An 18,361-nucleotide genomic window follows, 5' to 3' on the forward strand; every position below is an offset into this window, starting at 1 on the left:
TATTCTATCATCATTGCGAAACCCACAATTGAACAATTGTTCTGTCATTTAATTTGAATAAAATAAATCAATGCTTTTGTTGCTACATTATAGAAAAATTTTAACCAGGTTCCTGAGACTGTAGCCGCATTCTGCAGCTGCGCAAAAACTGAATGACCGAAACGGTGTCATCCTTAAAACGGCACCTGCTTCCAACAGAACCCAGCGGTATTTTGTGAAAATATTTTTTTCGATACATAATTATTATCTCTGGCCAGTAATAAAATTATAACTTCTGTACAAAATGTTGAATGTATGTTTTAAATGACGCATAATTTCCACTATTGTAACGTTCTTCGAATAATAAAGGTTCGTAATGAGTTGTTGAGTAGGTTGATGCATCAGCTAAATACGCTGCAGGGAGAAAGAGAAAGCTGGAGAGAGGCGAATCTTTTTTCTTCCCTTATTTCCTACCCCTTTCCACCTCTCCGTCCTACACATTCCCAGACTGAGAGAGGCTCTACATCCGACCCTCTTGGTTCGATTTTTCCTCGCGGCTCATAACCTAGATTTTAAAAGATATTAACTCAACTGAGCGTTACAGAACTCGTAGGACCAGTCTTTGATCTTAAGAGACAAAAACTTTTATTATTACTACTGTGCATACAATTATTTTTCATTCCAATTTAGTCCGTTTCGAGATATCATGTTAATGAAATCATTATGAGATTTACATGTTTATATTTAATTGCATCATTCCATTTCGAGAACCGAGAGACCGTTTTTATTTATTTTTTATACACAATGTGAGGTCGACTCTAATGAGGTGCGCAAGTTTAAATTCAATTTTAAAAATATATTCTATTTCGAGAAACGAGAAAGTTTTCATCATTTTCCCATACAAAAGTCGATTCTTTGCAGACAAGAAAACGCAAGATAAAATTCGTTAAAAATTACCTTCGTTTCGTTTGGATACAATTTTCCGGGACAATTATTTCCAGTTTTTTATTTTCTTTTAAAAGCTGTCGCACTACGAACGAACGGATAATACTTTTATCATTCATCTATTTTATTTCATTTCACTCCACATTGTTTTTTGTCACTTTATTAAATTTAGCTTACATTATGCTGACAATATTGTGTCGTACTATGTAAAACCTCCCATGCAATTTCAATATGACATGACATGCGATGACACGATGAATAAAGAGAAGGTACCCACGCTTCTGGAAAACTATTCATATAAGGATATAACTATGCTCACTTGAAAAACCTACATTTTCCTATATCCGGTAAACATCGAAAGGAAAGGAAATTTCTGATAAATTCAGTACGATTTTCTTCCAGATTCCTTCCCAGTCGGCACAACATTTGCCGACGTCTTTACGACATCGTTACGACACATTTACGACATCATTACGACATCCTGTGTTCATGGCGTTTCGGTGTCCTTGCGATATCGCAAAGACAACTTAACGACATTGACATAGGATGTCGTAAAGTTGTCGTAAAGATGTCGTGACGATGTCGTAAAGATGTCGTAACGATGTCGTAAGGACGTCGCCAAACTTTGTGCCCACTAAGTTCCGCTATCTACATCCGAAGTTTCTCGTTTATCCCACAAGATTAATTGCTTCATTTCAAATCGTAGATTTCAAATTATTTATGTCTTACGGTCCAATCGTAAATCAAAAATAAATTATGAGTCAAAAAAAACATTTTCTTCGAAACTCAGATATTTATTTAATAAAAAAACTCCTTTTAATCTTCTTTACGTTTCGGTACACCTGCGTACCTTTTTCAAAGGTTCTTAACCTAAATAATTATATTAAAGATTAGTAATTTTAGTCTGAACAAATATGATGGATAATAACGTAGATTAAAATACATTGTTACCTGAGTATATGATGGTTCGAAATAGTCAAAGGGATCAAATTTCAGTAAAAAAATATATATTTAAATCAATTGTTTAAAAAAAAATTAATTAAAATTTAGTCATTTAGAAGTCTCAAAAATACTGAGACTTCAATCGATTAGACTACATTTTTAAAAAAAATATAGTGCGAGAAAACCAAATTAGCTTACGATATTTGTTTATAAAAATAGACTCAATAATACGTCGTTGATAAGTATTTTTTTCTGTAGCTAATATTTTAATACTTTTAAAATCAAAATAATGATTGAAATTCCAAGAATGTTGCGACAGACCTGTGTTAAAATTCCCAACTTCACAATCTCTTTTATGTTCAGCAATTCTAGTATTTAATCTCCTGCCAGTTTCACCTATATAAGCTTCATTACAACATTTACATTTAATTAAATAAATAACACCAGATAAATTTTCGATGAAATCGACGTCCTTTCTTTTTAACAAATAATTATCTAAAGTATTAGTGTTTTTAAAATAAACATTGATATTAAATTTTTCAAGTGAATTTCTTAACCTTTCTGATAGGCCCTGAATGTAAGGCAAAGTAACAATTAAATTAAATCTATTGTAAGTATCACTTCAATTATTTTTCTTGTTAGTTTTATGACTTTTATTGTAAATCTCATGAGTGCGTTCTGTAATGATGTCATTTACAAACTCAAGAGGATAGTTATTCTGTAATAAAGTTGTTTTTAATAGATTTAAATTTTCTTTTCTAAATTGAATGACAGATAATTTTACACATCTTTCTACTAAACCCTTAATTAAACCAATTTTATGCCCAAATAAATTATGTGAATTATAGTTTAAGTATCTACCAAAGAAGATTTTTTATGCCAATTAGTTAATAAATCACCATTTGGAGTTTTTATAATTTTTAAATCAAGATAGTTAATAACATTATTAATCTCACATTCATGAGTGAAATTTATAACGGTGAACCCATAGGGCAACCTGAAATTTGTTTATAAAATTTATTATTAGAGGAGAAAACAGTACCATTAAAAACTGTTCTGGTGGCTATTAAAAATTCATTTTTAGTTATTTTTGTCAAGTTGAAATTTAAATTAAGTTTTTCTTGAATGCAATCTAAAGCGAGATCTAGTGGGATGCTGTCAAACATGGACACAACATCTAAAGAAACTATCGAATGCCCAGTGGGCACAAAGTTTGGCGACGTCTTTACGACATCGTTACGACATCTTCGCGACAACCTTACGACATCGTATGTCCGAGTCGTTAAGGTCTCTTTACGATATCGCAAAGACACCGAAACGACATGGACATAGGATGTCGTAAAGTTGTCGTAAAGATGTCGTAACAATGTCGTAAAGACGTCGCTACATTTTGTGCCTACTGGTTGGGTTTTTGGTACATTTATATTTTTTAAACAATCTTTAAGTTCCCAACTATTTTTTTTACAAATGAGTCAATATTTATAGAAACTGGTTTTAAAATATTTGAAATATACTTTGATAATTTATAAGTTGGGGAGCCAACGGTAAAAACAATTAGTCTCCAACTAAGATTGGGTATAAAATATCATTCTTAAGGATGTTTTCAACTGTAGTGTTATAATCGTCTCTATTTGCTGCAACCATTAAGGTACTTTTATCAGCCTTCACAAAAATTAAATCTGTATGATTTTTTTGGAAATTTTCAACTAATTGAACAGATTTTTCTAAATTTTAAAATTTATTATTGTTACTGTGATTTGAAACTATTTGAGTAACAGTTTTTCTAATATTAAATTTTTAATCTTCTTCTTTAATATTTTTGATAGAATTTTCAATATTAGCCACTAATCAAAAAACTTGTTCAAAATTGCGTTATTTTATCATCTCAGGTGGACCTTGTACCATCAGACAAAAAATTTCTGTCCGCTTATACATGATTTCTAGGCCTTTGCTAGAAAATATTTAAAAATGGGTGACGGTTTCATATTTTTTTACAATAATGGAATCTAAGGGGTAGACTGAAATTGCTAGATAATTATAGGCGGTTGAGAAAAATGATAATTTGGGAAAATACTTATAAATTGAAATTTAACAGGCTGCGTTAGATTTGCGAAACAAGATTATAGGACCTAAAATTTTTCAAATTTTGTGCTGCATATCTCAGTCATAGTCTTAGCATAAAATTAGTTTTTAAGAAATAAAAAAAGAATTTAACAAAATTGCTCAATTTTCAACTTTAGGAATGAATTTTAAGCCAAATCAATAAGTATTCAGCGAAAAATAGACTAGTTAAATTTTCGGATAAAAAATGATTTTTAACAAAACAGTTTTATTTTCAAACAAAGCAATTAATTTTTTGTAAAAAAAAAATAATTTTCAATCAAAAATGAAACAGTTACATTGGAAATTCAGAAGATTAGTTCTGAATTTTAAAAAATAATAGAATTTACAACAAAATAGTGAAATTTTCAAACAAGGAAATGAATTAACAGATAAAAAGACTAATATTCTTCCAAAAAAAGACGATTCTTAAACAACATACATTAATTTTTAACCACATAGTTACATTTTCAGTAAAAAATAATGATTACCAACAAAAAAAAACAAAGTTCCAACAAAATATTTTACTTTTCAAACAAAAAATTGAATTTGAAAAGAAATGATTTAATGGTTAAAATATTAACTTTCTAGCTCAACAGAAAATTAAACATTTTAAAAATAAATTTTTAAACAACAGAAAAAAAAAGAAGTTTTAACAAAATAGATCAATTTTCAATGAAAGAGATGAATTTTTAATTAAAGTATTTGAACTTTAAACAAGAAGAATAAATTTCTAGCAAAAAAGATAAATTTTTAACTGAGAAAGGTTAATTTTTTTGCAAAAAAACATCAAATTTTTTCATTAAAAAATACATTTTCAACCGAAAATGATACAATTAAATTTTTTAATTCCAAAAATAAATTTTCAAAAAAATACTAGAATTTTCAAAAAGACAAAATAAATCATTTTTAACCAAAACAGACGCTTTTTCAAACAAGAAAAATAATTTTTTATGAAAAAAATAAAACTATTAACTGAAAACAGGTCATTTTCAAGCAAACAAAAAAATTCTACACAAAAATTCAATCTTTAACAAAAAAGTATATAAATATTCTACCAGAAAAGATAAATTTGTAATCAATTATGGTACAGTTAAAATTTCAGTTTGAAATTTTTTTTAACCAAAAAAGAATTGAATGTTCATTAAAGAAGCTAAATGAGAAACTAAAAGAATACATTTTTCACCAAAATAGATGAATTTTCGAACAAGAAGAATAATTTTCTACTAAAATAGAAAAATTTTCACTTGAAAAAAGATCAATTGTAAAAAAATCAACAAAATTGTCAAACTTTTAACTTAAAAATGAATATTAAACCTAAAAAAATTATTATTTAACCAAAAATGTAATAGTAATATTTTTAGTTATCAACTTTAATTTTCCACGGAAATAATGAATTTTGAACTGAAAAATATAATTTTTAACAACAAATTAAAAAGTTATTTTAAATTCGAGAATTTATTTTTTAACGAAAATAAAACAATTAAATTTACAACACAATTATTAGATTTTTAAACAAAGAAGGGAATGCAAAAACAACAAAAATAATATTCTACTACTGACATGGATTTTTAACCATATACATATATATATAATAATAATAATAATAATAATAATAATAATAAGAAGAATTTTCAAACAAATAATTTTTTATCAATAAGCTGAAATTTCAACTAAAACGAAATTCTATTTCAACAAAAAAAATTTCTAAATTTTTAATCAATGAAAGTAATTTTCAAACAAGTAGTTTAAAAAAAAGAGGAAATTTCAAGAAAATTAATTTGCAAAAAAATTATTATCCATAAAATAGGTAAATTTTTAACCGTGAATTCCATCGCAACATTTTCAATTTGAAAAAAAAATACAAATTTACAAAAAAATTTTAACCAGATAGTTGAATTTGTCAAACTAAAAAATATTTTTCAACCAGAAATGGAATAGTTTAATTTTCAGCTAAAAAAAAATAATTTTTAACAAAAACACAATGATTTTTTACCAAAAATATCAGTTTCCAAACAAGAACGAAAAGTTTCTACCAAAAAGACGAACTTTTAACTGAAGAAAACACTTTTTAACTCAAAATTGCATATTATACTCAAGAAACAAATAACAAAATCCAACTCATTTTTATTGAATGCAATCCTTTTTAGTTTAAAACTTCTTGTATTATATTTTTTGATTATGGTTTAATCTTTTTGTGTTGAAAAATTTTTTATTTCGTTTAAAATGAACTTTCATGCTAGAAATTTATATATTTGGTTTTGGAAATGTAATGGTTTTAAAAAACTAAAGTGAATCTAAAATACAGAGTTCTTTTTTAGAATTATAATTTCTTTTTTAAATGTACTATCCAAAAGTCAAAATTTTAATTCTTTGCGGAAATTGCCTGTCCCAAACTCAAAATGAAAAATAATTTGGAAGGCATTACAAATGAGTTCGAAATCATTTGGAATGAAAACGGATTTAGACGTAATCTGGAATTGTTTAGAATGACTGTGGATTGACAATGGAATAATTTGGAAAAATGTGGAAATCATTCGTAATGATATAGCGTAGTCATTCCCAATGAAATCGAATTTGAAACAGAAACATTTGAAATGATTATCCAATAAAAATTGAATGAAAAACTATCTCAGAATTTTGCAAAATAAATCAAAATTATCCCGAAATAATACGAACCCATTTGAAATTAATTTTAATCTGCCAACGGTTGATAACGGGCTCTGCTTGGGAGATCTGGTTTTCGACAGTTTTCCACTACCCTGACCAAACTGGCAGGTGATTTTTTAGATTGAAAAGCCCACAGGATTGAGTACGTCAGAAAAATTACCCGAAGGCTTATCGAGATTTGCCGTAATTGGGGTTAAACTAAAATATTAATATCTGTCGTTCTCCTGTGGAAGGGGAAATTTAGATACACTTAGTAAGGAACAATTTTTCTGGTAAAGTGTATTTAAAGATGTAAAGATTTACTGGCCGGAGGCGTGTGTTGCTACATGAGCTTAGGAAAAATAAAAGAGTAGAAACTAGATGGTAGCTGTCTTGTCTGACAAAGCCGGTACGTGACCACTTAAGAACTTGCATCTTTCTTGAACGCTTGTCCGCCTGAAACTACACTGATGCAAGATTATCTATACGTGTGTACTTGCACCTTGAGATAAAAACTAAACCAAGGTCTCTCACTTTATGAACCTCAAAAAGACCTTCCAACCCTTACCGTGAAATTTTAATATTGATAATAAAATAAGGGGCCGAACGTAATTTTTAGTTTCCAGAAATGTTTTGCTAGTTATTGCTAGTAGAATTAGGCAGGGTGCCCGACAATTTCAGCCTTTTAACCAAATTCTTCAATTGCCAAAAAGAGAGAATTTTCAACTAAAAAAGATCAATTTAATAAAAAATGTTAAAGTTACATTTTTCAGTTAAATTTTAATCTAAAACTAAACAAAGGCTTTTCGACTAAACACTCAAATTTTCAACCGAAGACATAAGCCTTCAATCAAAACAAATATTAATAATCTAGTATAACTTTTACCCAAGTACTTGTATCTACAATTAAAAAATTAATTTTTAACTAAAAAATAAAATCTTCAGAAAAAAAAGTATTTCTGAACAACGTGATTTAACCAAATATTTTTAACAAATGCTACATTTTCAACCAAAAAAAAATTTGAATTTTTTGTTAAAAAAGATTTCAATTGACTTTTTACAATCAAAATATGAATTTTTAAACCAGAAATAACTTTCTATGAAAAAATTGAATTACCATTTCAAAAATAAGATTTTCTTTAAACAAAAGGGATGCATTTTTAACAAAATAGTTAAATTATCTACCAAATAGTTGCACTTTTATCCAAGAAAGATAAAATCGTAATTAAACAGCTGAATTATTATTAAAAAACGAATTTTCAAAAAATAGTAGAATTGTCAACCAAAAAGTATGACTTTCTAACTGAATAGTTGAATTCTCAAACAAATAGTTGCCTTTTTATAAAAAAAAAAATTCTATTGAGACATGAATTTTTGAATCAATGATAATTTTTCAACAACAAAAATATTTACATTTTCTGTTAAAAGAGATTTCAATTGACTTTTCACAATTAAAATATGAATTTTCAAACCAGAAATAACTTTCTCCAAAAATATTGAATTATCAATTCAAAAAGACGAATTTTTAACAAAAAAGTTAAATTCTCTATCAAATAGTGGTATTTTTATCCAAGAAAGATGACATTTCTCTTAAAACAGTTGATTTTTTAATTTGAACCAAAAAAAATTAAAAAGTTGAATTATCATCCAGAAAAGATTTCAATTTTCTTTTCAACACCAAAATATTAAATTCAGACAAAAAGCAAATTTTCTACAAAGTAGTTAAATTTTCAAAATAACAGCAGAATTTTTAATGAAAAAGTGAGACTTTTCAATCAAATTTATGAATTTTCAACCAAATAGTTGCATTTTTATCTAAGAAAGATGAAATTTCTTATAAAACACATGAATTAAAAAGAAATTTATAAAAGATAGTTGAATTTTTCTCCAAATAAGACTCCTGTTCAATTTCCAACACCAAAATAAAAATTGTGAACAATAAGCTAATTTTCTGTTAAATAGTCGAATTTTTTACCCAAAAAGTATGATTTTTTAACAAGATTTTTAATTTTTAGCCTAACAGTTCCCTTTTTCTCTAATAAAAATTAAAATTTTACTAAAACAGTTGAATTTTTAAATGAAAATTAAAAATTTTCAAAAAAGAAGTTTGCATCCGAAAAAGATTTAAGATAATTTGTCAGCAATAAATTATGACTTTTAAACAAAAGCTTACTTTTCTACGAAAAGAGCTGAATTTTTAACCCGAAAAGAGGAATTTTTAACAAAGCAGTTGAATTTGCAACCAAAAATTTAAGTGCGGTCCCTAACTAGGATCTCATCATTTTTATATTTCTTCTGTGATGTAATTTTTAGATGATTTCTTTTAAGTTTGATTAGGCTTCGATATTATTAAGTTGATAAATTACTGTTCTTTTTAAATTCATTTCGATTCTGAAATTTCGAGTCTCAAGTTAGGAAAGGAAGAAGTAGGATTCTTATCTTTTTCTTCCTTTTATCTAAATCTGCTTGATTTGCATATCGTCAACTTTGATCAAATTGTCGACCTCCTATATATCAGCCTTATCACCTTTCAGGGTTTCTTTTCAGTCGATACCCGTCTCCATCACAGTCCAATCTTGACTCTATTCATTGTACAAGAGAATTTTCAGCTATCCCACATAAAATATAAAATAACGACGTTGTTAAAATTTCTACTTTTTTGGTATTTACTTCAGGCATGGATCCGGGCGACGAAAAAAAATTTCATAGAATTTTCAAATATAATTTTTTTCCAAGTACAGTGAAACCCTTCAATAGCGCTCCCTTCTATAGCCCTTCCGAGAATTGACGCCACGCTGCAGGTACGTGTAATAGGAGCTGCGCTGGGGCCACGGGGTGTGCGGTTGTCACTCAGGCATGCAGTCAAGCGTGAACAAACAAAAGCGGAGCGGCCTACAATCAGTCAGTTCTCACCCACCATCAGCCCCATAATCTGCGTTATAAAAAAGTACAATGTGTATAAAAATTCCCTGACTATAACAGGATTTACAAATTTATCAGCGAAATATTCGGGTTTTGGATTATTGGCGTTAAGGCCATGTGATAAGTGGGTCACGTGATCAGATTCCTACCTTTCCGCCACTTTTTTCATTTCCCAACTTATTATCACACGTAACGCCACATCGAGTTGAAAATTTGGGATACTAAACAAGAAGCACTAAGAATGGTGGGTCTGATCCTAAATTTGCATAATTATGAAAACAGTTTTTGGTTGTAAATAATTTTTTTTCATAATTATTAAAATTTAGGACCAGGCCCACCTTTTTTAGTGCTTCTTATTTATTATTTCGAATTTTCAACTCGATGTGGCACTTCCTGTGAAAATAAGTTCGGAAATAAAAAAAGTGAGGGTAAGTTAGGAATCTGGTCACGTGACCCACTCGTCACATGGCCTTAACTGCTCGGATACATTCTTAGGAGCCTTCTGACTAAAATGATAAATATTAAACCAAGAAAATGAATTTTCAACCAAATAGTCGATTTTTCAATCCAAAAAATATAATTTTCTACCAAAAAAAATCATTTTCAACAAAGAACATGAATTTTTATCTAAGCAAGATCAATTTTCAACCAAAATTAGAATAGAAAATAGAATAACTAAATATTCAGTTGAAACAATTAACTTTTAAAAAAAAATCAATTCTCAAAACAAAATAATTAAATTTTAATTCCAAAAGGTGAATTTTCTACCAACAAAGATAGTTTCTATGAAATATATAAATTTTCAACTAGAAATGATAAATTTACAAACAAAAATAGGATAGTTTAATTTGCAATCAGAAAACAAAATTTTAAACAAAAGGAAAAAACGAGCTTTGAGCAAATTGAAATAATTTTCAACTTAAAATATAGTTTTTCAAGCAAAAACTCAATTGGTAATTCTTAAATTAAAAAAATGAGTTGTGAACTAAATAGTTTTTTTCTACCAATGAAATTAATTCTTGACAAAAAAATAGAATAGCTGAATTGTCTACAAAACAGATAATTTTTTAACGAAAAAGATTAAAATTTTATCAAAAAAGGTACATTGGCAGAACGAAAAAGATGAATCTTCAACTCAAAAAATTAATTTGCAACCAAAAAAATATCAAGAAAATATTAAAATTTTTAACTAAAAAGATAAAGCTTCAACTAATGAGAGTACTCTTCTATAAAAAAAGACGGTTTTTAGCAAATACTTCAATTTTCTCCCAATATAGATCAATTTTCATCTAAAAATAAAAGAGTTAATTTTATTTTAAAAAAATAATTTACTAAAAAATTTAAGTAAATTTTTACGAAATAGTCTATTTTTCAATCAACAAGATTAAATTGCTGTCGAAAAAGATAAGTTTGCGACAAATATTTGAACAGTTACATTTTCGTTTTAAAAAAATTAATTATAAATGAGAAAAAAAAACTAATTTACTACCATAAAGATCGTTTTTAAACCAATAAGGTGAATTCTCTACCAAAATAGATGAATTTTGTCAAGGGACATTAATTTTCAAACAAATTTTTTATTTTTTCAAAACAATTTTCAAGCAAAACGATGAATCATTCACCAAGAATGTTAAATATTATCTTAGTGAATTCAAATTTTTATTAAATTACAGGAATTTTAATCCAAGTATTTAAATTTTCCCCTGAAGATGTTAAATTTTGAGCCAAACATGTACGAGTGGAATTTTCAGTTAAAAAAATGACTTTTTAACTAAGAAACATTATTTTCTACTAAATAATTACATTTGAAACAAAAGAAGCTTTTTCAACTGCAATGATAAATTATTAAACAAATAAATCCATTTTTAACAAATTATTTCCACTTCCAACTGAGTAGTTGAATTTTCAACCAAAAAACATGATAGTTTAACCGTAAATGATTTTAATTTTATACCAAAAATAGTTTGATTCAACCAAAAAAAAAATGAATTTTCATCAAAATAGTTTGAATCCTCTACCAAAACGGAAAAATTGTCAACCATAATAATAAAATTAACTTAAACTTTATTTTTCCGAAAATTCCTTAATTCTATCAGGTTTTCCCTAAAATTCCCTGACATTTTGGAATTATCTGACCTGTAGCAACTCGGTAATTTAAAAAAGTGTATGATTATTTCTTTCTAGAAAGTTTTTGTATAAATACATGTAGTAATTATGATACACCAAAATCTCGCTTTCAGTCACCCCGCTTTTGGGCTTCCTAGAACTGCTGGCTTCCGTGGTTTATCAGGGGAGCAGAGCGAGAGCGGTTGCGACATTATAAATATACTCCAATTGGAGACGAGTCAGGCGGCCCTCACTGTTTACGTTTCGATCCCCCCGAAATCAATCCAAGGCCATTTCAGGGCGACTCCCGACACTTGACTGAAAGCGAGAGTGTGGTGTATATTTTTTTAAACAATGAATGCTTTAAATTCTCTTCAATTACTGAGCTTTATTGAGGCCCTACAATCGCATAGGAAGTGCTGCCATCTCAAGGCAAAAGTCAAAACTAATTGAATTATTAATTGAGTGTTTGACTAATTAAATTGTAATATTTTACCATTTCACTAATGGACTAATAGAAAAATCACAACATTTATTTTATTAAAGTCAATTAGTGACAATATGCACTAATTCTTTAGTTATTTTGGTTATTTTTTCTCTATTTTTTACGGCCTTAAATGATGGTCTTAAGTCATCGACTCAAGGTTGTAACAGATGTGTTGCTGTGTTTAATCGAATTTCGCTGTGCTTGTGTGAGTAAACACACACGAATGAAACTATTTTTTTAGTGAATAAAGCAAGCTGAAATAGATGAAGTGTGTAAATAATTCTAATTTTTCTTCTTTGGAACTATGACTCTTAAAAACTATATGTTGATGCAGGTGTCGCTGTAAGCCTATTTACAAGTTTTACAATAATACCTTTGTTATTGTTTCAATAAAATTGGAAATGTTACCCAATTGCATTCTTATATTAAGCTTTTGTATTTTTCAATTTTTATATTTCTGTAAAATTCTTTAATTAATATATATTGCCCTGAGTAAATTATTATATTTTTAGTCAGCAGTTAGTGACCTTCCACTTCTTCACTATCGAATTAATAAATATTTACTGCAGTCGAATTAGTTTGAATCGCTTTCTGTGTAGAGGGAAAACGATATTCCCAATTCGATTCCAAATCTGAAACAAGAAATTTATTTTTTTTTCAAAATTTTGATTTTAACAGGTGCTGTTGGGCACTCTAAATATAGAAGTATCGAAGCCAAGTCTCGAAATATATTGAATACTATGAGTCATAGTTTTAACTTTTTGGCAAAAACTATTAATGTTTCAAAAATAAACATGTACATATCATAGAAGTCGATTTATTAAATAAATAGATCGAAATACAATAAAAACATGTACAACTGTTTGAATATCATTGGTATATTTTTTATCAATATTACATCATTGTTTTGGACTTTTAAAATTGTTTTAGAGACAAAGGATAGAGTAAGAGACAAGAAGCTCGTACTTTGTATTTTTTTATTATTTTCAAATTAAATATTTTTTATTCGTTATGTGCATGAGATGGAGGTACCGGATGAAGTAAATGAGATGCATGATGATCGATCGATCATGGTGTACTCATATCATGTAGTGGCAGTTCAGTATGAGGGCCATAATATGTTGGAGGTACATGCGGATGCGGTGAATGATCCTGTGGATGCTGATCAGATGTACTTGCACCATGAGATCCAGATGTACTTGCAACATTAGATCCAGATGTACTTGCAACATTAGATCCAGATGTACTTGCAACATTAGCTCCAGATGTACTTGCAACATTAGATCCCATATTCACATGATTATATTCATGATGATCAGATCCCTCATTATCAGATGTACTTGAATGATCATTTTCCATATGCCCCTTTTTTTTACGATCATTTTCAGTTTCATGATGACCAGATGCATTTGCATGCTCATTTTCTTTATGGCCATCTTTTTTATGATGATCATTTTCATGATGACCAGATCCATTCGGATGCTCATTATCTTTATGTCCATCTTTTTTATGATGATCATTTTCTTTATGTCCATCTTTTTTATGATGATCATTTTCATGATGACCAGATCCATTTGCATGTTCATTTTCTTTATGCCCATCTTTTTTATGATGATCATTTTCTTTATGTCCATCCTTTTTATGATGATCATTTTCATGATGACCAGATGCATTTGCATGACCATTTTCTTTATGTCCATATTTTTTATGATTCTCATTTTCATGATGACCAGGTCCATTTGCATGACCATTTTCTTTATGCCCATCTTTTTTATGATGATCAATTGATGTATCATTTTTATGTGTATCAGATCCAATTGTACTTTTATGCTCGTTTTCTTTATGCTCATGTCCTTGCTGTTGTTCGTGTAATTTATTATCTTTAGGTTTATCAGATCCGTCATTTCCATTTGGCTTACTTTCTTTAGGAGGTTCACGCATTGGTTCTTTTACAGGTGGATAATTGTGTATATGATGAACAGAATGTACAACAACTACATTTGCAGCATCCTTGCCCCCTGTAGCTGGTGTATGTACAGTAGTAGTTGTATAATGTTCACCATTTTCACCTTTTCCAGAAGTAGTGGTAGTAACTGGAGGATGTTCAGCCTGTGCAGTAGTTGCAGGTTTTCCAGCTTGTCCAGGAAGTATGCCTGGTCCAGCAGCTTTTTCATGTTCAGCAGCATGTTCACCCAGTGCAGTGGGTGTAGGATGTTCAGCATGTGCAGTAGTTGCAGGATGTTCAGCTTGAGCAGCACTTGTAGGATGTTCAGCTAGTCCAGGATGTGCTCCTTGTCCAGCTAGTCCAGGATGTGCTCCTTGTCCAGCTAGTCCAGGATGTGCTCCTTGTCCAGCTAGTCCAGAAGTTGGAGGAAGTCCAGGATGTTCAGTGTTTGGACCAAGTCCGGGATGTTCAGCAGTTGTAGGATGTACAGCTTGTCCAGGGACTGCGCCCTGTACAGCTGGTGCAGGTTGTGGCGCATATTGAGATTGACCAGGAGTTACACCAGGTTCCGAAAGTCCAGGATGTGAAGCAAGTCCAGCTTCAGGACTTTCATTCTGTCCAAGACTTTCACCATATTCATCTTGCATAGGATTTTCAGAAAATTGATTATTTTGACTGTTTCCATTAAAGTCATTATTTCCACCATTATTAGATTGACCATAATTATTATTATTAGAACCTCCATTATTTCCACTATATTGATTATTTCCATTATTTTGATTATTATTATAATTGTTATTTCCACCATTGTTATTATAGTTTTGATTTCCTCCATTGGGTCCGTTATTATACGATTGAGGTCCTCCAGGAGGTCCGTTTTGATACGGTGGAGGCCCTCCAGGATTTCCTCCTGGACCTGCTCCATATCCATTCGGTCCGTATGGCCCCTGCTCTGTTAGTTTCTTAAGCTTTTTTTTATTTCTAAAATGCATGACTCCTCCTACAACTCCTCCTCCTACTAGTGCCCCTCCCAGCCCTGCTATTATTTCACTGTTAGTGTTTGATTCCTCCCCGTCCTTCGCATCTGATCCCCCATCTGCAGGAGGTGTTCCAGCAGGAGCTGCTGCAGGAGCTGCTGCAGGAGGAGGTGCCGCAGGAGGAGCACCACCTGCTGCTGCTGCTGCTGAGGGATCCATTGGAGGTGCTCCTCCTGCTCCTCCTGCCATTGAAGGGTCTCCTCCAGCAGCTGCTAAGCCAGGATCTTGAGCACCTCCAACATCTAAAAAATAAGAAATCGAATTAACCAACAGATTGCACTAATCAACAAAAGTACTGATGTCCTCACTAAATCTAACAAAGATCCAAGTTCAGTTCCGCATCAGCCTATATGCTGCAAAGCACGCACAATTGCTTAACTTGTGGTTTTTGTACGGCAACACTTTTAATTATCAATAAAATCAGTGAGGTCACTCAAAATTACTGACTCTGCTAGAGTTTTTTGGGGGGTTTTTTAAATCGCTGGTAAGGAATCTGAAATCCAAATTTCAAACTGCCAAATTTCTGAGCCAATGTGACAGAATATACAATGTAAAAAAGCATTTTTACTATCATATCGTAATCATATCGGATGAGCCACTTTGAACTTTGCAAATCAAACTTCAGATTTGAAAAGAGGAACCAAAAAAACCGTTAGTAAGGGGTCATAAAAAAATTTTAAAACTCGGCCCTAGCTTGTATTAAAATACTAAATACTGACTAAAACAGAACACACTGAATTTGCGGTCAATTTTTGTTTTTTATTTTTTAAAGTTTTTTTAAGACTGTTTCAAGACCCGTTGTAGTTATTATTAAAAATCACAGGTTCTACTAAAAATTCCTGCGAGATTTATCGAAGACTGAAATAAAAGTCACATAACAAAGTACATAGTATCACACAGTGAGACCAAACAAAGTGTAAATGAAAGTTGAATGATAGTGGGGTTTTTTGTTGATTATGGTTGACTGCGATCCCAGGAACATTTTAAAATGAATATTGAAATAATTAGTATGGATTTTTTGGAAAAATTTAATTTTAGTAATTGTTTAGTATGAAAAACAAAAATTACCAAAAAAGGGTCAAATTTACGACAAAATGTTGATTTACTCGATTTTTTGTATTGATTATGGTTCGAATTTTTATAAAATTAAAAAAATCGACTGCTTTCAAAAAGGGCTCATTAATTATATCGATATTTTATCTTTTAATTTTTTAATTATTATTATAAACTTCAATTTATCTTTATTTTCAATAAAAGCTACGTAGCCAAAAGAAGCTGTGAATTGGCGAAAATTCGGCTTTTCTTAATAACGTGAGCTTCATGATACAAAGTAGGAAGTCCAAACAAAATAATAGTAAACAGTTTTTTAGTTTTTCAGTGTTTTCTTAAAAGAAATGCGCAGATTCTGGAAAACTCAGGGCCACGCATGAGTGGTCTAAAAATGTATTGAAAGTTTTTTTCGATTTTTCATTCATATCTCCCCCAAATTTTTTAGAATCCACAAAGAAAAAATTGCGTTTTTTTAAATGATATTTACAGATTCCGGAAGTCCCAGGAAGTTCAACACGTATTTCCCATAAAAAGAAAATAGATTTTTTAAAATTATTTTTAAGGTTGTTAATGTAAGGCCAATATTATGTATATATTGCAAATAATTATTTTTTTAATATCACTGCAATAAGATTTTTTTATGGGGTCCAAAAAAATCCCCATAATTGAAAAATGAGGGTTCTTTGATACAAATTGTTTATTATACCTGAAATACTAGTTTCTACTGATAAATTAGATATTTACATAAATTGATTCGCGTTTTTAAAATGTTTAAATTTGCTTCGACTTTTTAGTTATAAACAAATAATAAATAAGCAATAGAGATTGCTATTAATATTTATAATTTGTTCCGAGTTAAAATATGAAAACAAAGCTGAAAATTTCAGAAAAACCCGCAACTTTCTAGCATTAATCTAAAAAAATATAGTTATTAATTTTAATAAAATATTTATACAATTATTATGGCACTACGTAAAAAGTTGACAAAAAGTGTAAAAGTTCCGAGAAAACGCAACTTTCTAAAATTATTGAAAGAGAATATTACTTTAAATAATAGTAATTTGTGTACGCAATTATGTTTGTTAACTTGAATCAATTATTGCCTCAGTTAAATAAAAAAAAGCTCGCAACTTTAAAATATTATTATTTAGACATTTTATTGAAAACCCATAATAATGTCATAATTATCACCAAAAACTCGGAAAACTCAAATCTTCACTTATGGTGACGATTCTGAATAAAATTTACAAAAACGTCTTTTTTTCTTATGAAAGATCAAAATTGTCCACATAAGACTTTTATTTACACTCGACTGAGCCGCATCATGCAAAGTTAGAAATGAAAATATAAAATGTGAAAAACTGGTATTTGAGAATATTGAAATAATTTTTTTCTTATCAAGCCGCAATTAGTAAAAATGGCATATTATGATAATTACCAAAATATATTCCGAAGGCTGCAATGGCCACGAGTAGAGCAATAGCAGAGAACTTCATTTTGTTGAGTTGGAAGAGAATGAATGGTTCTTGCAGGTAGAATTTCGCGAACGTTCACTAATAATTTGTTGAAAGACTGTTTCTTCACAGACAAACCTGCTTTTGTCCCAAAACCCAAGAAAATGTATTGCGGATGTTTACATGCCAGAACGATAATGAAATTTCACGTTATCAGTAATTCCAATGTCATCATTCTATTGTCAAATCATTCTTGGCTGAATAATAAACGTACGACGTTTTATCGCGCTTACCATACTTTTTTTTAAACTTTCCGTATGTGTAATAAATAAAATATGTATGTATGTGAGTTTCGTCGTTCAAATCTGACCTTATCTGCTGCTGCCGCTTCCTTATCTGATCGTATTTCTCTCTTAAAACATCTATATTCTACAACTTTAGAGACTGTTTTTCTATCCAGAACTGTTTAATATTTTTTCAGATAATTCAACAGTTTTAATTGTCAAATATGCTCACAGAAAAATGACAAACTTCAACATTCTTCTTTCCGGCATAGGATGGAAATGTCGCTTTTGACCCCTTTTTTAAATAAACAAAGTGATTACAATAATATTGATCTAATTTTTTATTTTCCTTCATTTAATAGCGCGCATTACAATTTTCAAATCTCCCGTGTGGAAATAGAAATCAGGGCACCACTAGGTCCTGATGAGGTTGCCTTATTTTATTTGAGGCCCGGATACGG

The 18,361-nt window shown here is 29.7% G+C and overlaps 1 protein-coding gene across 2 annotated transcripts; it reads right to left on the reverse strand.

The window, feature by feature from the left end:
• Positions 1-13,024: 13,024 nt before the first annotated feature.
• Positions 13,025-17,834, reverse strand: LOC117175227 (GATA zinc finger domain-containing protein 14-like). Of its 2 annotated transcripts, XM_033364892.1 has the most exons (3): positions 17,601-17,834; positions 13,398-15,354; positions 13,025-13,349 (listed from the first exon to the last, which is right to left on the reverse strand). In XM_033364892.1, exons 1-3 carry the CDS (start codon positions 17,656-17,658, stop codon positions 13,199-13,201), a joined length of 2,166 nt encoding a protein of 721 aa, XP_033220783.1. In that variant the 5' UTR covers positions 17,659-17,834; the 3' UTR covers positions 13,025-13,198. The 2 variants fall into 2 exon arrangements, with proteins under 2 accessions (XP_033220783.1, XP_033220782.1); XM_033364891.1 differs by having other exon boundaries at positions 13,025-15,354.
• Between the last annotated feature and the right edge of the window lie 527 nt (positions 17,835-18,361).

The sequence above is a fragment of the Belonocnema kinseyi genome, chromosome 6, assembly GCF_010883055.1.
Source record: "Belonocnema kinseyi isolate 2016_QV_RU_SX_M_011 chromosome 6, B_treatae_v1, whole genome shotgun sequence".
Taxonomy (NCBI): domain Eukaryota; kingdom Metazoa; phylum Arthropoda; class Insecta; order Hymenoptera; family Cynipidae; genus Belonocnema; species Belonocnema kinseyi.